The sequence below is a fragment of the Myotis nattereri genome (genome assembly GCF_964212035.1).
Source record: "Myotis nattereri genome assembly, chromosome: X".
NCBI classification, from domain to species: Eukaryota; Metazoa; Chordata; class Mammalia; order Chiroptera; family Vespertilionidae; genus Myotis; species Myotis nattereri.
Genome location: NC_138078.1, coordinates 121,183,317 through 121,209,547, shown reverse-complemented (window position 1 = coordinate 121,209,547; position 26,231 = coordinate 121,183,317). Strand labels below are relative to the sequence as shown.

Below are 26,231 nucleotides of genomic sequence, written 5' to 3'. Positions count from 1 at the left end.
GAAATGGTTTGTTATAGACTTAAAAAATTCTTGTCTGCATCTCAAATTTAAATTAAAACTTGTATGTAAGATTTTAAAAATGCTCTTTGTGCATATATATCAATATTCATAGATGGTAAAATATTGGAGGAGAAAATAATACCGATTATATTTATTTTTATAAAGACAGAACTCTAAAAAGAAGAAAGTGGGGAATTTGCCATTCTCACGCTGACATCTGGCTGATAGTTTATGTTGATGTGACTCACTTTTAGTTCTTTCTGATTGTCCTTAGCCTTTAACAGGTCTGTGATGGTTGTAAGAACCCAGCAACCTAGTATGTATGATTTGTAATTTCAAAATTACAAATTTGGCTTCCTCTAAGAGGCCATGTCTATGCATATAAGTAGTTTTCAGTGGGTTAATATAAAAGCAATAAGATTCTTTCTTTTAATAGATGATCATTTAAATGGGATAACTTTTTTTCATAGAACAAATCATCTGTTTGTTGCCTTTATTTAACATTTAACCCTTAACTCTTGGTAGTCTCGCAGAGCAGTAAGATATCTCTGAAAATGTAATCAAGTTACTATATTTGAGAGGACTTCCCCCTATAATTCCAAATGTATTTGAAAAAGCAAGTCATTTTTGCAAACAGCTGTTTCTATTAAGAAATTAATTGACAAAGTTTCATTTTCAGCTTCATAAGGCCCTCTTCTTATTCTGATAGAACTTTCTGTCAGGAACATAAAAAGTACATTTCTCAGGATTTTTCTACCACCAAGTATATGGAAAACCTTATATCTGACAGAATCTCCTAGTTCCCAAGACTTAGGGGGGATTTGAATCTCTACAGTGCTACATTTTTTCTCTCAGTCAAAGGCTTTGACTGCATTTGTGAAAAGCTTAAAGATAAGAAAGGGAAATAGATTGAATTTTGGAAGTTTTATAAATGCTTTTCAACTTTTCCTTTGTCATCAACTTTTTTGATGCAGACATATTTTGGAAATTTCATTGGCAATTTTCTCCCCCTGCTGCTTTCTGGATGCATTTTCAAAAAGAGTAGATAAGAGAAGGAAGCTGGGAGATTAATAGGTGTAGTAATACTTATTTCAGCAGAGAATCACTTTCCTATTTAATCACTTTGTTATTTTCTTAACTCAGTTACATAGTCTAGATGACAATGGTTTGTTTTTAAGGCCGAATGAAGTGGAAAAAAATGAAACTGAGGCTAGCATAAATGTTTACACTCTAATATTTTCAATACTTTTAAAAATTATGTGTGTATATGTAGGGGAAGAAGAAAAAGATCTTCATGGCTTGACAGTTCTTTGCTGCTGTTTTTAGTATATAGTCAGCTCTGCCAGTGGATGGTGACTGTCATAGATAAAAAATGTGTAATCCTTTATAACATGGTCTAATATTTTGAACTGAGCACATGGCAATTCTGAACTTCTTGGCCTTCTAGAGGACATGGGACACTATTGATTTGGCTTGGGAAACCTGAGGTGTGATTTATTTTCAGACCAAGGATCATTCTGGGCTGTTATAGACCCAATGTGAGAGGGTATCTTGTGGTCCATCCAAAATGCTTAGCTGGCCTAAGGACAACATTAGAATCTTTCTTTAAAAAATAATTCTCACCCAAGGATATTTTTCCATTGATTTTTAGAGAGAGTGGAAGGGAGGGGGAGAGACAGAGAGAGAAACATCTCTTGAAAGAAACACATCAATTGGTTGCCTCCCGCACATGTGCCCCCAACCAGGGCTGGGGATCAGCTTGCATCGAAGTACACAACCGAGGCACATGCCCTTGACTGGAGTCAAACTTGGGACTCTTCAGTCTGCAGGCCAACACTCTATCCACTGAGCCAAACTGGCTGGGGCAACATTGGAACCTTTTTGTTCATAGGCATTTATTTCCCAAAGGACAAAAACAGTAGGTGATTATATATTGTGCTGGGCAGTTCTTTCCCTGCCTTTACCCCACCCCATTCATTCACGCTTACCAAAAAGCTTAATTCCCTACAAGGACTAAAGCACATGTTAGCCAATGTCAAAAAAGTTTGCCCTCCCTCCCTCCAAACTCCAATTAAAATTTTTTGGTGTATAATTAAGTCTGGCCTTTTGAAGACTGAATACTATACAGAGGAGATTTATTATCCTGAGTTCTAAAGTTGTTTTTTTTTTAAAAAAAAAAAAACTGAAGGACCTTGGTTTTCTTTTTGAAATATTGTGTCTCACAGATAACATTCATATAAAATTATTTGGTCTTCTCATTTACTGTTTGGGTAGAAAATGCAGATACTTTTGTTCTTTATAAGCTTTCTTTAACATAAGCAACAGTTTCTGATAAGGTACTATTGCTCTGCATCTGCATTTTATAAAGTTAAATTATGGATTCTGTCATTAAAAAGAGAATAGTTTATAAATCAAGTAAAATTTCATAAGTAAGTTTTTTTTTTAAATATCATGCTGCCTTATATTCCATAGTTCAGTTTTAAAACCCAACTTGATGTAATGTTTAAAGAATAATTCTTTTTCTATTTCTATATACAGTTTTGCTTTGTGAAAAAAATGTCATTAGTTTCCCAGGAAAAAAGCTTAAGAAAAGTTATGATATGTAAAGGAAAATTATATAAAAACACAAATGCAGGTAGTAACTCTTTATCTGAAGATTGGTAGGACATGTGCCAAATACCCCCTGTTTTCTCCCTCCTTTCCTTCCTATCCCGTCTCTGACTGTATTCAATGTAAATGATGTTAAAACTCTAAATTGTAACAAAAGTCAAACTCCTAATTATTTCTTTCCCTTTTTTTAAAAAAAAAGATCGCTTGTTTGGAATTTCTGAAAATATGAGACAGTCCTCATTATACAGCTTTTTTTTGGGGGGGGGGGGACAAATTGTGTTCTTTGTAAATGTCTATGGTTGTGCTTGCCACTTGTCTGGGAAAGCTACCAGGGTGGGTTTACAATTCTAAGGCAATCCTGCTTGGCAAGTGCCTAATTTCTTTTTTCATGGCTTGTTATGTAACTGTCCGAAAGTATGAGGATTTAAGTAAGGGTCCTAAATGTGAGTATGCAGGGAAAGAGAAGATAGTCTAATGGGAAGAAAGGCCAGGAATAAGTTATTTAGATCTGGTTAGGGGGCAGGCTTTCCGAATACCACTGCAACTAGTAAGAAAAAGGACTGAAATTCAGAAGAGGAGTCAGAGAGATAGAGATTTAAGATCTGAGCAATTACTGTGATATATGAAATTTCACAAGAATTTCATTCCCCAAGGGAAAAGAGAGTAGAGAGGAGAGCAAATGATTTAGGACCGAACTTTGGGGAAATCTTTAATGTTAGGGTGTGAGAAGCAGAGGAGAAATGCTGAAGTATAAACTAACATGCTTGGCTGTGGAAGACACAAGTACCACTGCTCCCCAAGGCTGTTAATTCTGAGCCAGATAATCTCAGTTATGCTGGGTTGAGACTGGAGAATCTAGGGACTAAAATCCTGTGACTAACTCTGGTTTGGTGCAGGTTGTGGGAAGTGTAAGACAGAGGCTCATGGTATCTGTTACAAGGCATATTAATGAGGGAGAATCTTCATTATTGTGATATTTAGTGCGTATAAAAATTAATTACAGCCATAATATGTGCTAAAATTATACAGCTATTCTTAGGCTACTTTTATGAATTTGGGAAGATTGGGTTAATACCATTCTCAACTCTTAACTACTAATAAATTTTCCTTTTCCACGATTTGCAGAGAAATGTAAAGGTACATTGAAACTAAGATATTATTTGATTTTATAAATCATTTAATTTGATTGAAAATAAATTGATCAATGGGAGAAACAAAAGGGCAACCCTGACAGAAAACAATAATTGAACCTCTAATTTCTCAAGCCACATTTTAAGTTGTACTCAGCTTCTTGCCAGAGAAGGTAAAATAATAGAGCCAACTCATCCCAGTGACCTGATATTTAAAAGCACAGCTGCAGAACATTTGGTTTTGCATCATATGTAGCTCTATAAAGTTTTGAAGGAGACAACTTGATTCTCAGCAGAATTATAGGAAGGCTTTAGTAACAAGATAACTAAATATGGAGAAGTGATTGTGAGAACCATTTAGAAATCATAAATAAGGAAAATTCACGGCATGTGTTCAAAACACTTGATGAACTAACTCAGTGATGGCGAACCTTTTGAGCTCGGTGTGTCAGCATTTTGAAAAACCCTAACTTAACTCTGGTGCCATGTCACATATAGAAATTTTTTGATATTTGCAACCATAGTAAAACAAAGACATATTTTTGATATTTATTTTATATATTTAAATGCCATTTAACAAAGAAAAATCAACCAAAAAAATGAGTTCACATGTCATCTCTGACACGCATGTCATATGTTCGCCATCACTGAACTAAATTATTTTCTCCTGGATCAAAACAAAAAAGCTGCCTTTTTTTATTCACCCATCTCTAGCATTTGTGGGGGTGAAAATTGCTTACAGTTTTGCTTGCCTTAAACAAATTCTGGTGAACCCAGTAATCTAAATGAGAGAATCATTAGCTGCTTTATATAATGCTCATGAGTTAACCACAACAGGTCATATTTGACAATGCAATATCTGTCCAGTTTTGTTACCACGTAGTAAATACCATATATAGTAGCCGGGTCAACATTTAGGCAACACTAAAGATGCTTGGTTCCACAGGACTGACATATTATTCTGTTTGGAAGTGCTTAAGCCATCAATAAAACATTCATATAGCTGTGGCTCCAAAATAAAATTTGGTCTCAATTATCCAAGTGATCTAGAACCGTTGTCTCTGGAACCTAAAGAACAACATGGCTACCAGGCATAGGGATTTATTCTATGATTAAAAGAATGTCAGTGGATTTCAAGATTTTTTCTCACATTGTACGGGTTCAGGGAAAAGAACTTTAGACCCTAAAATGTCCAGAATAATGGATCTAAAATTTAGAAAATATATTTATGCATATGTCATATATTTATATATATTCTTTCTCCACCCCTCAATTGAGAGACAATTTAACATTTTTCCCTTGATTTTCTCATTGTTTGATACACTTTTATATCAGATTTTTAGAAAAATTAATGAAAATTACTCTAATCCTTCATTTTTAGGGTCGATGTGCTAGAGAGAATTGCAAGTACCTTCACCCTCCTCCACACTTAAAAACGCAGCTGGAAATTAATGGACGGAACAATCTGATTCAACAAAAGACCGCCGCAGCCATGTTTGCCCAGCAGATGCAGTTTATGCTCCAAAATGCTCAAATGCCATCACTTGTAAGTCACAGCATGGTTTTTAAAATTGCGTATGTGTACTTTTTTTTTTAAAGAATATATATCTACATTGGAATAACCTTGCAGGGCCTTTGGGACGTTAGTTACAGAAGGATTTAGGACACAAGCTAATATATTAATTGACACCACAAAGCTGCCCTGCATGTGAAGGGAGCAATCAGGTGTGTTCGGTTTAAAATCTGGGCTGTATTTAAAAATGAATTCAGTTTATAGAAAAATATCAATAAAGGAACGGGCATTTTAAGATGAGGAGGAGGTTTGCTTATTATTACATGATGTAAAACTGTGAATTCTACGATATTAAATTCAAACAGTTTTTGATGGTTTTATTGTTACTTTTTAATAGACTTTTTATTTTAAAATAATTTTAAATTTAAAGAAAAGTCGCAAAGATAGTGCAAAAGGTTCCCAAATGATCTCTTACCCAGTTCCTCCCACTGTTAATATTTTCTCATGGTATTTTTGTCAAAACTAAGAAACTGACGTTTACACATTACTGTTAACTAAACTCCAGACTTCATTCAGACCTCATCATTCTTTCTGTTCCAGTGTCCAATCCAGGGTACCACAGTGCATTGATTTGAATCTGTCCCCCTCTCTCCTCTGGTCTGTGACCGTTTCTCAGTCTTTCCCTGTTTCCCATGACCTTGTCAGTCTTGAGGAATACTGGTCAAGTATTTGATGGTGGATTTAATTTGACCTAACCACAGAGTTTTCCTTTGCAGAAATTAATAAGATTATGGTGTCATTCTAGACCAGTATCTACTATTTTTGTGGATCAGTGAGCTTAGATCCTTTAAAAGCAAATTTTTCCTATTGATAATTCATCTTGTTTTGCTACCTTAAAATATAAAGTTGCAGTTTGATCTTTCAGGGGGAATTGAAAACTCCCTTTTCTACTGAATTTACCAGGTCTCAAATTTAGTTCAGTGACGTCTCATTCTAATTCTAGCCGGCCTACTTGTTTTAAACCATTAACAAGATACTAACTTGAAAGGTTTATGTTATCCTGTTACCTATTTCATCAGTGCTGATGAATGCTGAAAGATGTATATAGTATTTAAATACAATGAAAATGTGGGTGCAGAGAGCGGATTGACTATTCCATTATAAAGTTGATTCTCAGAATTAAAGGAGATATGTGTAGATAGGACAACCCTTAAGTACTCCATATTTATAGACAATGCACAAAACAGGTGGCAGGGGCATTGATGAGTCACTAAAATTTTGCACTATGATTCTCATTTCCCAGAACATCTAGACAAATTTAAGTAAAAATACATAGATTTCATGTTATATCAGTTTGCTATATATATATATATATATATATATATATATATATATATATATATATATATTTGCCTTGGAATTCATTGCTGATTAATTATGTTATAAATTAGTTCCCAGAAAGTCACCAGTGAGTTCCTCGGAGCTCCTCTTTGGCCTTCAGGATTACTTTACATGGTTGAACTCCTTCAAACTAGGCTTTCACACACTGAAATATTTACATTTTTTCCTACTTCTAAAGTGGTAGGGAAGAGAAAATCTACTAGATACTGAGACAGGATAAACAAAGCCACAGAAGACTGAATGTGCTTGGTGAGTCCAGAAAATGTGAGTAGATGGGGAATAAGCCAAGGGAGTTTTTTCACCCATCCTTACTACTCTCAGCCTCTCGTGGGATGTCCCAATTTCAGACGAACAAAGAATAGGAGCCAGATTTTATCACACACGTGAGCCCAGCCTTTTCTATAGAGTTGGAGTGTATATATTTTCACAAGTCAAGAGACAGCATCAGGGCAGCAATCAAACGCTTGTTTCAGGGAATCAGAGCAAGGCCTAGGCTAAAATAGGGATAGAGACAGAAGGCGGACTATTCATTTTCTATTCAAATTCTAGTAGAGTTTCTCCATTCCCAGTCTCAATCCTTTATGCATTATCGATCATGATGGCTCACACTGGGGAATAAGGGATGGCTTTTTTTAGAGACTAAGAGATACATTGAGTTTTCTGGCCTCTTGTGCCTTCTAATTTTATTCTTCTTGCTTTCTATAATAGAATACATTTGCCTTATTTCTTCAGTGAGGGTAATTTTAGATTTCAGGCTGTAGAACATGACTAATATGACTCACAGGAATACAATTTTATTTTATAGCATATCACAAGAGGTAGGTCATTACTTATAAGACCCCAGGGAACAACTGGAAATTGTTTTTCTAACTTGTGGATTATGTATTTAAAAATAGCTGTTGTGATGTCATAAACTGATAAAAGGTTAATTTTTGCAGTTATTACATGTTAAAAAAATTAACTCCACAATGGTTAATATGATCCTCTTTTGAGGTCTAGAAAGCTGCTTTTTAGGCATGTTGTAATTGAGCTAGTGACAATTTTAAATGACATTTACCATTGTGATTCAAAAGAAATGTTCTTTATTATGGATTTTGATATAACTATAACAGTAACAAGATTTTAATTAATTTCTCTGGTACCTAACTCTCCCCAAACAATCCTTGATCCCTTTTAACACCTATCATAATGTGATTATTTTCTCTAAAATAGTCACGTTTTGTTTAAATTTTCAATCCTGATGTTTGTATGGTTGTATATTAAGACCTACATGATATCACTGGCTTGAACTTCAGGTTTTTCCACAAAATATACTTTGATCTGTTTCTAAGATACCAGAAGAGCACATCTACTTTGGAAAACTGAGTATGGTTTGCTTATCAGAAGCCCTCAGATAAAGGGAATGTCAGCCTAAATGGGATGGTAGATAGAGAACAGATTCTGTTCAGTGTGACTGAACAATGAATAAAAGCCACACCTAGTCAATTGGGATGGAATGCTTGCTGTAGCAGGCAAGTTTTTTCACTGTATTTAACAGGCCTGAATTTACATTTGCTAGTATAAATTTTCACCTCTGAAAGCATTTGTTAGCCCTAAAGAGGAAGTTGAACAAGTGAGAGAAACCGCGTGACCCCTTAATATTTTTCAATGTTGTTTAAGAGAATTTCTGATGTTCACAGCAAAAAATTATAAGTTTAAGAACTCACGGCATCATTAGGGAGGCAAACTTGAGCACCGTACAAGAATTTTAGGAAAAGTAGACACACTGGATTACTCTCAAACAAAGCTAATGGTTTAAAATTTTAATTTCACAACTAGGAATTTTCATTACAGGGAGAAAGAAGTCTCTCTGCTGGATGCAATATATATATATAAGCATAAAGTGCACACGGTGTTATAAGGCTGTTAAAATATTTCTGATTTAGACATTTCACATACTCTAGACCTGTCCATATCTAGAAAATTTCTTTAGTTTCTCTCTGAATGTGTTGATTCACATGGAGGCAGTTCCTTACACATAGGTAAACTTGGCTCAGTCGAGTGAATTCACCTGATGATTTATACAGAGATTATTGCCTTGGCACATTTGGCTCACCATCAAGGTGTGCCAAATCTGCTCTGCTTTATGCTTTTCATGGCTTGCATTCCTGTGGCCAGGTTATGGTGTCCCAAACCACAGAGGTTATAAGCATGGGTTTCATTCCAAGTTTTTCCTTCATTGCAGATAGAATCATCTGATGTCTGCTGGGATCCTCCCCACCTTTTAAAATGTTTTTTATAATTCTATTTATTAAGTACATGTATCATAAACAAGCTTATATGTTTATATGACGTTAATATAGTAAGAAAGGAAGGTTATGTGACACTTCAGAACCCAAAGGGGAAAGATAGGAAGTTCTAATAGATAGGAAGAAGGGAGATATACTAATTAATAAGTAATATCATTATTGTTAGACCCTAATATTTTTAATGTTTTCCTTCTTTTTAAAATGGGAGCTATAACGTATGTATCAGTATATGAAACTTTGGACTAAAACAGTTTTAATTAAGTTGAAAGAAAATTGCAAAATATTTATTTATTTTATAATTTTTGAATTTAATGGTTAAATAATTTAGTAGTTTCTGACAAAAGGATAATATTTTTCACTCATCAAGGCACATTATACATTTTGCATATTAGCATCAGAGTACATTTTTTCTAGTTCACATAAACTAATTTTATTGACTGAATTCTTTATACTCTCTCCCTATAGTAATGGCCCTTTTCATTAAAAATTATCATGACAATTAGGAAGAAAGGTGACATCTGTAATTCTTTCAACAATAAAGATAAATTTACAATAAATAAAAAAATTATCATGAAAAAGGTAGCCAAGGTATTTTGTAAATTTCGAGGAAAAGGAAACTATGTCCATATTCCAGATTACTAGTCTTGTGCATTTTAATGGCGGTTCTTCAGTGGATTTCTCAGTTTACCCACTTGCAAAATGACAAGTACCTGTTTCATATGGATGTGGTGACATTGAATGTCTTGTAAAGTGAGTTTTGTAAAATGTCCAAGTCAGTAGATTGTAAGGCTAATGTGTTCTTAATATAATTATGACTGCCATTATCATGTGAAGTTCCATAATGACAAGTTGACCAAATCACATCACAGGAGTGGATGGAGTAAAACCATACTATGAGCTCAAATTTCATCTGGATTTCACTACATTTTCTAAAATATTAGAGAAGATTTTATTTCCAGATAGCAACTGAAGCCTAACATTATTTATTTGTTCAACAAAACATTTCCAGGGTTATACTTAACTTGAGGTTAGTGAAGGCTCAGGAGCCCTCACTTTCAAGGCCCTTGGAGGAGCCCAAACAATATGTTTACAGTGGGTTTGTAAAATTTGCAAAATATATTTCTGTACAAACCTCCCCTCCCCAACTCTACTGAAAAACTTCAGGCCCTACACATCCTAGATTCACTCCTGATTGCAATTACTGGCCCAAAGTAGAGTAGTTATTCAGGTTCTTTCCGAAAGCTATATACACTGCTTCAAGCTCCTTTTATAGTAAAACAAAATAAATGACACCGGTAGTAGGTTTGCTGCCTTCTGCCACGTCTGTTAATTCATAATGAGAAATCCTTTTCCCAAAAATTAAACAAAAATGCTACAATTTTGCAGACAAACAGAGGGAATTTGTACATATCTTTTATAGAGCCCAGTTTCTTTGGTAGTGATAAATCTCAAAATTCTCCCCTTATCCTCCTTCATATTTTCTCATGGGATATATTAAACGTAATCTCTTCTCAGTGCATTGTGTGTCCTTTTCCTCTGGGGCTGATTAGCTCAGTTGGTTAGAGTCTGGTGCTCATGAAACCACGTGAACCTGTTAGCTTTCCTGTTCTTGGTCACAGTCTATAGTCAGCTACCTCAAAAGTGCTTGCTGTTGATCACCAGTGAGATGAAGGTAGGAAGCTGGGAAACCTCTGTGTAAAGCTTTTTTCTTGATGGAAGATAAACAAAAAAACAACACTAACAATAATCAAAACCAATGTTTCACAATTTCACCTATAGAGGATGATATTGTTTTCTTATCAAAGCCATCTCCTTGTTCAGATCTCCATCAGGAGACCTAGCATGAATCCTGTGGTTGCCACTGCACATGATACCAATATTAAAGTTAAACGGGTCCCCCAAACATTCCTAATTTGCCTTAATATCCTGTAAGGATCTACTGAATATTTTAAACCCTTCTTTACCTAATCTCCTCTCTTCAACCATTCTGTGAATACCAGTAATATTAACAATTCACTACTTCCCTAGAACCACAAGTTTTGTGTTAAGAAGTTACATATTTTAGTCTATAGTATCATTAAGTTGTTTTTCTCAGAACTCTTCACTGAATACATTTGTGTACTTATGATTTATCCACTCCAATGTAAAAATGCATATATACATATGTGTGTATGTGTTCATCCATGCACATCCACACACATATATATGAGTGTATAAAATACCCTGTGCTTCTCATATTTTTTGATCTAGCATTTCACATCAATATCAAAAGACAATTTTTGAGTGGCAATTTGTTTAGTCTCCCTCAGTAGAGAGGAGATGCATTTGTCCACTGCTTTTGACCCTTGAGTGTTTCTTTTTGTACCATAATTTTTAAATTGGATTTTTCTAATTGGTAATCATAAAAGTAGTCAATGGCTTAGGAATCCCTTTTCACTCAATTCAATAAATATTTATTGAGCATCTACTCTGTGCCAAACATCTAAAAGGATAAGAGGTGGATAAAAAGATGAACTAGAAACCATCTCTACACTCTATGAAAGTATGACAATGGTAAGATGGTGAATTAATGTTTTTTTAACCCCATTACTTTCTAATATATACCTAATCTTCTGTATTTTTATAGCTTTGGGCTTTTCTTTTTTCTGTATATAGCTATCTTGCTATTACCATGCAAGGTTTTGTTTTGATTTGTGTTATTTTGGTGGTTGTGGTGGTTGTCTGTTGAACTCCTGATCATTATAACCCTTGGCATCCATTTATCCTGGAGTTGCACTGAGATATTTATAGTCTCCAGCCTCCATGTGTTTGTTTGTTTGTTTGTTTTTTGCTTTTCTAAGATCTTGCCATTCCTCTCCTCAAAAAAATCTATATTTAGTTTCATACCTTTTGTTTAAATTGAGTAGCCATTTGATTTCATAAAAATACTTTTCCTTTTCTAGTCGCATGCTAAAGTTAAGTGAATTGTCATTACTATGACATTGTTGCTCAACAACAAGTAATTTTTAGGTTAGTTCTTGTTCACTTCTTGGGAACAAAGTAAAAAATGCCTTGTCCATATAAGGAAGAAGTCATTTGCCCTCTTTCCAGATCCTTACCTCTAGTCATCTTTTGGTGATATGCTGATCTGTGTGTAAGTTCACCATTTTAACTCCTGGCCTATTTTGTAGCTTGTCCTCCACCCAATACAGGCAGATCCAAATCAGGATTCGTCCTCTCTTGCATGCTATACTTTACACCTTTTATACCCACAATAATCAATTAATCCTTCACCTACCTGCCTACCTTCAATGCTTCCTCTTACTTAGAGATTTCGGTGACTAATAAGGTCAGAAAATCCAGGTCTAGGTGAGAACAGCTATCTACTTTTGACCCTTGAACTTATTTTTTCCTTAGCGTTCTCTGGAGCCATGGCGACTTATTCATTAACAAGTATGATTAGTACATAAACACCACTATCTGCTTGTGTCTGTTTATAAAGTTAACTCTCAATTACCGAGGGACCAATTAACTATTGAAGGTTATGTGGGTCTCATGCTGTGCCTTTTGGCCACTCCAGTCCCTGCAAAAATTCACACACAGAGTGTGGAGATGACCAAGCAAATCTATGAGACCAAGATTATTCATTTGTGCTCCATGTGAACAGTTACTAAAGTCTGATAGAAACTAAAATTATACATTTCGATGTGCTTTGGGATAATCTAAGGATAGAAATATGCATGGTGATGGTGAAACAAGCTTCCTTTTGTACCATATAAATTCTTTTAAATGAGCAATAAAACTAAGGTATTATGGGTGCTAGTAAAAGTTAAGAGGACTATTTTTCTGGTATTAAAATCAAGTCAACAAATTGTTACCAAATGTTTACCATCCTATAAAAGAAAATGTTTAGTCATCCACCTCTAAATAGGACCTCAGAGATGAAAGGCCTCAATTATTATATTCCTTTCTGGCCAGGATTAGCCAAAGTGACTTTGCATTCATCCAACAATAATTGTAACTGACCTCGGATATTGTTGAAACAACTACAAATAGATCTAGGCTGTTGGGGAGACACAAAGATTGATTTAACATAATATTTACCATTTATTTCTTGATACTAGCTTGAGGAATAACCCATTTAAGTATTAAATCAATGTTTCTAAAGTGTATGTGTAAACTGGACATATATATTTGAGGCATAATTTTTCATTGAATTATATTATTATTCAGTGGTGCTTCAAAATCCTTTGAGACCAATGTGTGGTGACTCCTAAAATTTTGTCTGTATAGGATTACATCTGTCTTTGTCACTGAGTAGTTATTCTTCTATTAACAAGTAATTAAGAATCCTAATTTTAGTGACAATTTAAAGGAACATTTCAGTGAATACTTCAGTATTGGTTTCTAAAGCCAAACGTTTTCAACTTCTAGAATCTTGCCAAAAAGTATTAAATTCGCATCAATAGATTTATATATAATTAGTACTTTAATCCAGAAATTGATGGGATGCTTTATTTTTGGGAATCCTCTAGAATGAGGGTCAACAAACTTTCCTGTAAATGACTAAATAGTAAAGATTTTAGGCTTTGTGGGACAATGGGCAAAGTTGAAGATATTATGTAGGCAAGAGAGAAAACAAGTATCCACAACTTTTTGTAATACAGATCTACTAGTGAGCACAGTTGACTTTATTTGTGGACACTAAAATATGAATTTCAAATAATTTTCATGCACTATGAAATATTTTTATCTTTTACTTTTTTAACCATTTAAAAATGTAGGAACCATTGTTACCAACTTGGCCATACAAAAACAAGGCAGACAGGTCCTTGAACTTCCGGAGATTGCATGCAGTTTTGATCTGACTCTCAGAGAAATCCAAGACTAAAAAAGATTAGGGGGCATTGTTCTAGAGACAATTCACTGATTTTTAGGAGGCATTTCCTAAGGCCCTTAGAGTTTCTAGGGAATCTGTGGGAATTCCTACTCTAGGAGCTAATCCTGCTAGAGACAGTGAGGGTAAATAATTCTCTAGGTGATCTTTTATTCATAAAGTCAATTGTCTTCACCATTCTTGTTGGTTTTATAAAACTCAGAGAAAATTGAAAACCCACACCTCTGGTTTTAGGAGGAAAAGTCTTCTCATATTTTCAAATATTTAGAAAATAATTTAGGTTCAAATGAATATCTGAAACATATTTAAAGTGTCTAGAGACCATTTCAGGCTATAAATAGAAATCACATTCAACCTGCTAGGAACTTTTTTCTTTAAAACAAAGATTACCCCTTGGAACAGTTTATATTATTTCAAATGAAATTTAAGGCTGCAATGTAGGTATAAGCAGGATTAAATTTACTTATTAAAGCTGAATGTGCAAGCTTGCAGGTTTCTTGTCTTAATGGGGGTGGGGGGGAGTGCTGTTACCCAAATCTGAACCCTTGAATGTTCAAATTCATGAAATGGAGTAGTTACCCTGGGGCAGAGATGGTAGTGAGAAAACAGAAATACCCATTTGAAAATAAGTAAAAACCTCAGGAGTTTCTGGAAGTAGAAGAATTGCTTCTTCTAATAACAGTGTTATTGAATGAAATTTGTACTCAAGGAGGAAATTATTATAAAACATAATACTCATTTTAAAACCTAAACATGGAACAGTGTAGTATGTGGTGAAAACCTAAACATTTTTAGCAAGGCCCTTGCACTTTTTAGGTAGACCTTTAATTAATTTACAGCTTATTTTCACAGTTTTTGAACTGTGGGGTATGTAACAAATTTAAGAAGGTTGAAATATAATCCAAAGAAAGCAGAAGTTAACCTAAAAAAATTTCACCCTAAAAAGAAAGGAAAAGTTAAAGGAACTTCAGTGCTACTGTAAAGAGGATGCATTGCTTCTATGTACATTAAGCTTAATTATTATTAATTGATCAGTATTTATTAGTCTTTAATGGTGTTTTTAATCTGGAAAATCCACTCAAAGGTAGATCTTTCTCTTAATTCAATAGTTTTTAAAATGTAATAATGGTTCTTCGCAGTACTTTAAAAGGCAAAAGCAAAAAGTATCTAGGAATAGGATAGTGACTTTAGTTAGAAATTTACTATGAAATAGAGAAAAAAAGTACAACAAAGCATACTATTGTGTGGTTCAAATATGGAGATTTTATAATGAGAGATTCTTGGTGATTTTGAGAAAATCATACATTATCAAATTGATAAAGTCTGCATTTTTGTGGAAGTATGCCTGGGTGGCTCTTTCCAAGAGATTTCTACCTCATTATAAAAGATGATATCGCATCAGCTAATTACTGAACCTTCATATCTTATTGAATAAAAAATGTGACATGTCTGTATAGTTTCTTCCATCATAGTACCTAGTTAGGCTGGATAAGCCCTTGGCTGACTGTCCACAAACTTTAAAAGCACCTTCCAGACTGTTCCATCATCTTTCCTGGTACCTGGTATTGCCCCTTTCCTCTTAAAACTCTTGTCCCCCAAGTCTTCTCTAATCACCCTAGTGAGTCTTACCAGTTTTAAGGGGGAAGGTTTTTTCCCATCCTTCCCAATGTCAAATTAGCTAATTTGATAAACTCATCTAAGGTAGAGTGCTAATGCAGAAGTCCTTCCTTCCAAGTTGTGTGGTCTACAACTTCCTATTCATCTTGTATTTCGAATTATCCCTATTAATGTGATTTAGCAGAGATTTTGGCACAGGTTGGTTGTCAGTGTAACAGTTTTATTATTTTTTTTAGTGAAAGAAATAACAAGAAAGTAAGAAAGAACACATGCTATCAGTAATACACAGTGGAACACGACAAGTTGCACAGCATGGCACTAACGACTTTATAGAGCAGCGGTTCTCAACTTGTGGGTCGCGACCCCTTTGGCGGTCGAACGACCCTTTCACAGGGGTCGCCTAAGACCATCCTGCATATCAGATATTTACATTACGATTCATAAAAGTAGCAGGCCGACGCTCTATCCATTGAGCCAAATCAGTCAGGGCGGGTGGCATGATTTTAAGGTAAAAAGGAAAGTGCTAAATAAAACACATTTGGAACAAAATCCATCAATGAGGTGAAATTTGGCTAACTCATGATTATTAAAATTATGTGACTCATTTTATCAGTTTACCAATAAATTTGATACTCAAAGATATTTGTTGGTTTAAAATAACTCCTATATGAAATTAGTATAAGACTCAAAATAAATCTGAGAAATAATGACAAATTTTTATATGCTTAGCCTTTTAAAAGAATGCCTCCTTGTGTATTAATAGGAATAATCTGTTTAATTCTAACACTTTTTCTTTCTTTCAAACATACAGACTGCCTTTCCTGTGACTCCATCACTTGCAGCTAATCCTACCATGGCTTTCAATCCTTACTTAACTCATCCTGGGATGGGCCTGGTTCCTGCTGAACTTTTACCAAACACACCTCTTCTGTTTTCTGGAAACCCGCCTCTCACATTGCCAGGAGCTGCTGGTCCAAAACCGATGCGTTCAGATAAACTGGAGGTATTTGTGTAGAAATATATAAATACTACATGGTTTATATTAACCTTATGCATGAAACAACAGCCTCAGAGCCTTCTGTTTTGAATGCCTTAAATGAGTGCACCTGGGTTTTTAGCTTATAGAGTATAACATCAGAACAATGTTAATTATTTTACTACTGCAACTATACCCTTTTGTGAAGTGAATTGATTCAGTTGTACAGTAGGTTAAAGCATGTCTTAGTGTACCTGGCCACAGATGCATCTCCTTTGCTATGCACAGGAAATCTGGTGGGAATGCTGCTTCTACTCAAGCTCCAGCTTCATAGACTGGACTTGCTATGCTTGTTGATGGGTTTCTACGTGCTAGAATAATCAAACTGAAGAAAAAGGTAGTCTAGTCTATCTGCTAATGCAGAATGTAAATGAGTCTCAGAGTATCTAAATATTTCCCCCATTTATATCCCTTTATGCTAAGAAAATAAAATGTAAAAACAATTGAAACAGCTTTCTGATTTATTAAAGTCCTTCAAACATCTCTTAATTGTCATTCTTCATAAATTGAAATTAATAACTAGTCAATTTCTTACAAAGTCAGCTTCATTGGCAGCTTCTTAAATGCCTGACAGTGTATTATAATGGAATTTGATTGTCCACATAATGTAATTCAATCATGGCCCACAAGTCTGCTTCCGGAAAAACACATTGCTGTGTGATAAAGACTCATCTTGGACCTTAACAAAATAAATCCCTTTTGCAAATGTAGCTAATTACACTTTAGGCTGTATTAAATGGAAAATTAAAAATTGGTTTCCAACAATGCTTTTAAGCACTTTTATTTCAACGTAAGAAAAACAGACAGCTTTCCTTTGGAGAGAATGGATTTTTTTTCTAAGAATCAAAATGTTGTCTATGTTTACATCTCAGAGTGAACATGGCTTTACATTATCCTTCAGCTTTTTAGATTTTTCCTAAATAGATGGCAACGTAATGTATACTATTGCTCTTACATTCACTGGCAAAATAAATAAAAATTAGTCACCTTCTAAGTCATCAATGTGATATTTTTTTCTTTAAGGTTTGCCGAGAATTTCAGCGTGGAAATTGTACACGTGGTGAGAACGACTGTCGCTATGCTCACCCTACTGATGTTTCTATGATTGAGGCAAGTGATAATACTGTGACCATCTGCATGGATTACATCAAAGGCCGATGCTCCCGGGAGAAATGCAAGTACTTTCATCCTCCCACACACTTGCAAGCCAAACTCAAGGCAGCTCATCACCAGATGAACCACTCAGCTGCCACCGGAATGGTAAGAACAGGCCAGGACTTATGGACTATTTTGAGGGGGAGATGTAAATGATTAATATATACCACAGCATGTCTATTGTCTTATAACCATAACCTTGGATAGTCATGAGTGGACCTTAATATGAATAGCCAAGGTTATAAGCTGGAAAAGAGAGAAGCTTTTTGTTCTACTTCATTCACTAAAATTTTCTAAAGGTAATTATTTAAAAAGCTTTACTGATTATTATAATCTACTGTGCTTTTTCTCCCATTTTTTAGGGAAAGATAAAATTATATAATTTAAATAGTAAATTATTTTTGAATGATTTTTTATAGCATAACTAACCTGAGCATATGAAAAAAGGCAGCAAGTTGCTCCTCTGCCTATGAGCCACCTACATGGGGACTTTGTTAGTAATATCCGTAATGCCTTTCAAAAACAGAGGACTTGAAAGATGGGATAATAAGTAGGCTCTTGTTTCCCGAAGGTTAAGATTCTCTTTCCTCTTTGGAGGAATGGTTTTAAGGAAGCAGCCAGCCGAGGCTGGGAAGGGCATTTCTACATGGTTGGGAGAAGAGGCAAGAGAAGTTGTCCTAGCAAGTCAGTTTTGGGGAAAAATTGATTTTAGGAGCTAGGGAAAATATTTGCATACCATACTACAGTGTGATACGTTGAGAAATAGGAATTATGATTACTTCTTCGTCACAGCTGTCAATTATTTTGATAAGCTCCTCGATATTTCTTGTTTGGCTTGGGCCTTTCCTCATATAACAGGGTGTAATAATCCAATAAGGGATAAAACCTTGAGGAACCTCATATTTCCTGGCTGTGGAAAAAATCATCTACAGGAACCTGAAGCCCCTGACAGAGACCTTACCTTTAATAAGAGAAATACATTTATTTTCAAACCCCATATTTGTTAACAATGTTTTCCTCATAATGAGTTAAAATCTATCTTGCTATAACTGCAACTCATACTTTTTTTATTACACAAAATACGTCAACCCCTATTCCATGAATGGTGACTCTGATCTCTTATTCTCTAAACCAGATACTTCCAACTTTTCTTGGTAGATGATGGCTTTAAGGACACAGCACTAATTTTGGACTTACTCCACTTTCTCAATATCCCTGTTCTCTCAGAACTGAACCCATTACTTCATGAAAGATTGATCTGGAAAACATAATCTGTTAATGAATGTTTTTTTAATATATATTTTATTGATTTTTTTACAGAGAGGAAGGGAGAGGGATAGAGAGTTAGAAACATCAATGAGAGAGAAACATTGATCAGCTGCCTCCTGCACACTCCCTACTGGGGATGTGCCCGCAACCAAGGTACATGCCCTTGACCGGAATCTAACCTGGGACCCTTTAGTCTGCAGGCTGACGCTCTATCTACTGAGCCAAACCAGTTAGGGCTGTTAATGAATGTTTTTTAAAAAAGACCTCACCACATGTTATTTATCTTAAATTCTTTTGAATGAGGGAATTTTAAACTATGAAAATAGAAGGCATCCAGAATGTTTGATGTAAAATTAAGCCTTCAATTTTTGGATTATTTCTGTTGGTGGCATACAGTTCAGAAACAGCATGGACCTATTATAAAAGATAAGAATACAGCTGCCTCCGTAAAAGTAAAGGTTCTCATATGTGTGGAGTGTATAAAGAATGGCTTGCTTGTGCCTTTATGTACTTGTCCCACATTCAGGCATGGGGCTTTCATATGTATGTGTTCATGCCTGATAATTTGAGGGTATTTGGTAAAATACACATAAATCAGCCCCAAATTTCCATGTAGAAATTTAAATATTATATAGTTGGCCTTCAATTGACTGGTACTTGTGAATGTTAATATAATATTCCTTTCTGAGTAACTGATCAGAGCAGAGTCTTAGTGGTAAAGTCAATTTTGCCCTTACGAATTTGTCTGAAATAAGATTATACAAAGGAGGCTTTCCACGAAGAAGTTTAAGCTTTCTATATGTTTAAGGATTCAGAGTAGAAATGCTTAGTGAAAAGAGATATTTTTACACTGTTCGCGTTCATGTGCCTAGCTCAGGTTAACTTCATTGAAAGAAGTTTGTATGCGTTTAAAAGAAAAAGACTTCATGGGTTGATGTTTAGTTTTTCCCAAAGAAAATACTGATTCCTTCAGGCCAGAAGAGGGAAGCTTTTTTCTGCCAAGGGCCATTTGGATATTTATAACATCATTCATGGGCCATACAAAGTTATCAACTTAAAAATTAGCCTGCTATATTTCTTCAAACATTTAATTAACTCACCCCTAATGCCTTGGCAGGGCCAGACCAAATGATTTTATGGGCTGTTTATGGTCCACAGGCTGGATACTCCCCACCCCTGCTTTAGGCTTTCTTTATTCACAGAAGTAAGGAGGTCATGGCATATCCCTTTTTAGTGTGTGGAATGCTAGCTACTTAGCACAATGTCCTTGTCTACTGGAGAATTTGAAGCACACCTAATTGTTGTTTCTGGGCATGTTTTTTAAGTAATGTACAATTTGCTGAGAAAAAAATGTAATGGCAAACTTCTCCAATGAATCTGATCCAGGGACAAGTTTGACTGAGTGTTATAAGCATAGTGGAATTTTGAAAGAATTGTAGACACGAAAGGAGGATTTTAAAATGCTAATACAGTTTAGAATTAAACTTTACAAGAACTGTACAAAGCAAATGGCACATACTGAAATGTGCAGCAAGCCTCTGCAAATGATAATTGATTTTGCTAACTATCTGTGGTACCTGGGTGAGGTGGGTGATGGGGAAGTAATAATTAATTTGCCTGTTTTCTTACATTTTAGTTGGGAGATATACAGTTATAGAATTTGGATCTGAAGATCTGGTATAAATTGGATTTGTTTTATTGGGCTATAGTAGCAGACTCCAACTACTGATAAAGTTTTTTATCGCCTATATACCATTTATCTCCTAAATCCTTATCAGAATTTTAACTGGAAAAAATGTCTTTCCTGCTATACCCATTGCCTCTGCTAATCTCATTTTAATAGTAGATGAGCATGTTAATTTTAAATGCTTATTTGTTGTTAACAGCTTCCTGTCACACCCTGTCCAAATGACGAGGTCCTTTTTTATTTGCCTAAATTAGCGAAGTTGAAAAGCTTCATTGTTTCCTTGTATGCATTTTTCTGTTTTGAACTAAGTTGTCATTTAGTGAACTGCTTCATCTCTGCAGCTGGTTACCTTGCTCGATGGATATACTTGCAGAGGGTTCCCAGACCATACCTTATCTAACTGCTGCTTGCTTGGTTTGAGTACATTCTTTACTTTCTTCGGTACTATTTATTAATCTATCCCTCCCTCACAGGCCCTACAGCCTGGTGCATTTCAACTGATACCAAAGAGATCGGCACTTGAAAAGACTAATGGTGCCATCCCGCTCTTTAATCCCAGTGTTTTCCACTGCCAACAGGCTCTGACTAACCTGCAGCTCCCGCAGCCAGCCTTTATCCCTACAGGTGAGAACTGGGTTGTGGACACTGTGAGTATAATGATGTTGTGAGTGTATACAATGCACACCAGCTACCAAATGACTGCTATGCCAGGACTAGCAACAGGTGTGTTGACTAGAAATGAAACAGGGCAGTTACGTTTGATCTGCTAGTATATATAAAAAATTTTGTTTCTGTGATTTCTGAAAAGTAATGATTTGAAATCAAACTAGGAAACATTGTCCATATTTTTCTTTTTAACATTTCTTAATTTTTGCTTCTTATCATTGATTCACTTGGTTCAGTCTCAAATTAATTTTTTGATTCTTAGGTATAACATTCAAAGACATTGGTCTGTCCTCAAAAAAAATCTTTCCCATTTTCAGCATTGCAAAAATATAAAGTCCATATATCTTCCATATACTGAAGATACTTATAATAAAACTTCCCTTAAATTTATAGTATAGTATAATATACAGGTAATATGTAGTATAATATAACAGGTAGTTCTAGCCTCTAATTCTTAAACCAGTTAATATTTAAAAAAATAGCAGTTTTCCTGACATACTTTCCTGACACTTTGCAGCACATTTTATCTTTTACATTCAACTACATTTAACAGCTTAACAATTTTGTACCAAGTTGAATAAAAATTTTAAGCCAGAATTTTGTCCAAATATATTTATGTGGGAAAATATTTTTCTTCTGTGGTTCAGTACTTTAAGAATTAGCATATAGTCTCTTAGGAATAAATTGAAATTATGAATTACCCAGAGTACAGTAGATTTTCTTGCCAGAATTATAAATTCCCACTTTGGAAACTATTATTAAATGAAAATGATATGATTTAAAAATTAATTTATAAAGCCTTGTTAATTGTATAAACATGCTAAATGCATAGAATTGTATACCTGGACTTGAAAAAGAAACCTCTTGCTTAATTGATAAATTAGTTAATACATTTTGAAAGAAGCTATTAAAAAGTTTTATCTAGTTACTAATAGTAATTTTCATGGTATCATTTAAAAAACACAATTTTCACAATTTTCAAACTTTTTGTTGGATTTGAATAATTTAAAATCTAGCTTCATAAGCCAAAATATCTGAAGAACCCTGTCCCCCTTAAGTAATAACAAATTAAAAACCTTTTAGGCTGAGCCCCCTTTTGATAAAAAGCCTATTTACCATATGTTCATAGTCAAGTCCTCAGTTACAAGGTGGAATAGGTAGTGATAATAGATAAATGCTCTAAAAAGAACTATTGGTACCAGGTACCAGATCTTGGTGCATATTTTGAAAACAATTTATGTAATAAATAAAATTATCCCTTTCATGATTAAAGTTACTTAGAATGCATTTGTCCAAAAATAAATAAAGGATGTAATTTAAGTGAGATAATCCTCTTAAAGAAAATTTAATATTCATGTTTATACCTAAGCATCCAAGAATTACTTTGATTACTTGGGGTTGTGATTTTAAAACTAGGCTGTAATTATAAGCATAGGAGATTACTTGGATTTGCATGTGCTAATTAATTAATATTGCAAAGATTATCTTTTTAGTTAAAATTATTTCTATCAGTAAAGCTTAAATAATGAAATATCTCTTTTCTTTACTTTTCACGCTTTTCTGCATGGTGTACAGGGCAAATACTGTGCATGGCACCTGCTTCAAGTATTGGTAGGTTTTGTACAAAAATTCTCAATTATTCTAATCTGAAAAAAAGTGATTTTTCTGTTGTGACTATGAAAGAGCATATAACTGAATGACATGGTTAGACATTATCTGAGTATTTAAGGTTTAATGTGGTGCTGTTTCACATCTTTGTGGAATCACATTAGTCCTGCACTCTCAAGTCTTAGTTGGTTGGCCAAACACTGACCCTGCCATTGCTCTATTTTCACCCTAAAATGTATAGCCGAACTATTTTGAAACATTTCATTATCTAGCCAGAATGGGCAGTTTTGTTCTTAGCTTTACATCTGTTACTAGGACACTATAAAATATTTAAAATGTACAATTTCTTTTTTTAAAAATATATATATTTTATTGATTTTTTACAGAGAGGAAGGGAGAGGAATAGAGAGTTAGAAACATCAATGAGAGAGAAACATCGATCAGCTGCCTCCTGCACACTCCCTACAGGGTATGTGCCCGCAACCAAAGTACATGCCCTTGACCGTAATCGAACCTGGGACCCTTGAGTCTGCAGGCCGACGCTCTATCCACTGAGCCAAACCAGTCAGGGCAAAATGTACAATTTCTAAAGTACAAAATTTTCCTCCAAAAAAGTTATCCATAAGATCTAAATTAGTCAATACTCAAATGTTTAGAAAGACGAGTTTAGCAAAGCTAGAACATTTCTTAATGTCCTGTGATGAATTCTATAATGTTCTAGGATGAAGCACATGTTCATGGAAGCTAGACACAACAGAATAATTTCAAAGTAACTCTTTGGGGGTATGTGATTTTTTAACCAGTTACACAAGATACTTTAATTAAACACCAATAAAATATGGTAACATCTCAAAACCATTTTGTACATCACTAATACAAAAGACAAGAAAGTGGCTTGTCTAGAATTCCTGGGGAGTTCACAGCTCCTAGAGTTCCCATATGCATCAGTAACAGACAAGGAGAAAATAGCTCTGTTTGATATAAGGAGAAATTATTCCACCCCATCCTACCATCTCATATCAATTCAGTTCCTTTAATCCTTTTTGAGAGTTTGCAATGGCTTGACCTCTATCCCATTGGTCAAACAGAGTAGATGCAAAGCCCAAAAAGAACTAAGGGGCTTACTGAGATGAAAAAAAAAAAATCAAAACAGCAACCACAGAGTAGTACAATAAAATTCACTGGCTACGGAGGTGCGGCCTCTGTTATTGAGGGATTGGTTGTCCTCTGTAAAAATAAAAAAAATATTTCCATGGATAAGAACAGGAGACCTATATACATATGACTAGACGATCTGACTTCTGCAAGTTTGTGGAATGTGTCTTCACATTTTGTGACTCTGCTTCCCTGTCCTTTCACCTAAGAACTCTGTGTAGGAATGCAAACTGCATGCATCAATAGTGCTGCTTCCTGTAGAGTTGCTGTGCTCCCAAGGGGGGGAGGAGTGTTTTTAGAATTAACATGTTGTACAGTAAAGAATGTCTCTAAGTAATGGATAACTAGAGATAGGCATAAGGATAAACTACAGAGTTTCTGTTAATCACCACTTGGGGTACAACTACAGTTTCTACAACATTAGATATGTTGATTTTTCTCTCTCCGGGCCATTCATTTTGTCTGTACTTTCAGAAAATCTGAATTCAATCAATGTAGATGTAAATTATTATATATGAATGCTTGCCATTCACCCATTAATTCCTTAGTTTGCTTTCCAAAATGAGCTAGAACAGAGAAAAGCACCCAAAAACTTTTTAAATGAAGTAGAAACTAGAAAAGGCAAAGAGAAAACACCCTAAAAGAGATGTTATAGCTGCTAGCCATGTAGCTGTAACATTTGCCATGAAGACAAGATTTTGTCATATATTTTCTTTGAAGTATCCCATGTGTTTGATAAATAGCCTAAGTTTCAAGGGGTTTGCCAGAGTTGTATTTAAAAACCTGAATGTGTAGGCCATTGTATTATTCATCTCTGCTCCCCTACCATATACCCACCAACTGAACTACCATATTTTTGCATGTAGATCAGGTAAGTATACATATAACTGTCCCTTTGAACCTGCAAATCTAGTGACAGCACTCATATCTATAAATTAATGAACCCAGGCACCAACTCACAGTTCCCTACTCCCATTTTTAATGTGCAACCCAGTCACTTGTCTACTTAACTAGTTATTAATACAGATAGTCTTGGTAAAATAAGATTTTACTTTATGCAGCCAATTTAACCATCTGGAAATTTGGCCTTTTAATTAAAATAAAATGTGATTCTACTAAAAAACTAACTAAATGTTGAAATAATTTTGTTTTTCTCAATGTAAACTATAATTGTTTATCCCTTTTCTCTTTTTAAATCTTTCCCCATTCTGTGCTGTGTTGCTTTGCACTGACTGTGACTGCATGTTGCACCCTGGTGTATCCATTATGATGATGTCACATGGCTTGTTGCTGTGATACCTACCATGCTCCATTTCATCGTTTATGTCATGGTTGCATAAATGGTTCACCCTCCTGTGTGTTGCTTCCATGGTTTCCTACGAAAAGTGCCCATGATGCACGGTGCTACACCTACCACTGTGTCTGCAGCAACAACACCTGCCACCAGTGTTCCCTTCGTTGCAACAGCTACAGGCAATCAGGTTTGGCAATTTACTTCACCTAGATAAGTATGGTGTGTTGGTAAGAAACGGTATATGCTTTTTGAATTGGTGAGAGACATTGGTCCATATTCTTGTGTTTGCCAAATAGTCGTTACATTTAGAGTTTTTATTTTTGTGTTTATTATAGAGCAGTGATTTTCAATCTGTGTGCTGCAGAACAGTGGTGTGCTATAAGAATTTTTAAAACATGCAATACCTGACTATTTAGTCAGGGGCACTGACCTCTTTTCACTCAGATCATCAAATAAAAAAATGACAACGGCCAACACAACAATGTGTGAAATGAGTTAAAATTATATATTTTTTGTCAGATTAGCAAAAAATATATTTTTGTTGTGCTGCAGAATTTTCATAATTAGTTTATGTGTGCCATGAGATGAATAAGGTTGAAAATCTCTGTCCTAGAGGTGTGTATCTGCTTTGCTACTGATCCTGAGATGAGCAGTTATCTCATTTTCAATAAGTTACCATATGTCTCTCTTGATATGTTATATATACAATTGTTGCTACTACACCAATCCTTAAATGTATATACTAAATATTTCCTAAACACTTTTTCATTGCTCAAGAGGTGAATTTGTTTTATTTTACTACCATTTTTGGTTATTGTGTTTAAATGTTCACTAAATACAATCATCACTTCGACCTTCATATCTGCTGAAAAGAAAGCAAGTTAATACATTTATTTCTAAGGCACAGATATCCCTATAATTATATA

General features: G+C 34.8%; 1 protein-coding gene across 6 annotated transcripts in view; it reads left to right on the top strand.

Annotated features, from left to right (window-relative positions):
• Positions 1-26,231, top strand: part of MBNL3 (muscleblind like splicing regulator 3) — a gene marked incomplete at its 5' end in the record, with an annotated part of 59,820 nt that overhangs the window by 30,279 nt on the left and 3,310 nt on the right. For 2 of the 6 annotated variants that reach the window (XM_081115228.1, XM_081115231.1), the window contains 6 exons: positions 5,122-5,286; positions 16,247-16,438; positions 17,495-17,731; positions 21,056-21,206; positions 22,824-22,859; positions 25,398-25,492. In XM_081115228.1, coding sequence (XP_080971354.1) covers positions 5,122-5,286; positions 16,247-16,438; positions 17,495-17,731; positions 21,056-21,206; positions 22,824-22,859; positions 25,398-25,492 — 876 coding nt within the window. The remainder of the gene's footprint in view (positions 1-5,121; positions 5,287-16,246; positions 16,439-17,494; positions 17,732-21,055; positions 21,207-22,823; positions 22,860-25,397; positions 25,493-26,231) is intronic. The other 4 variants (XM_081115229.1, XM_081115233.1, XM_081115232.1 and 1 more) reach the window with 3 other exon arrangements.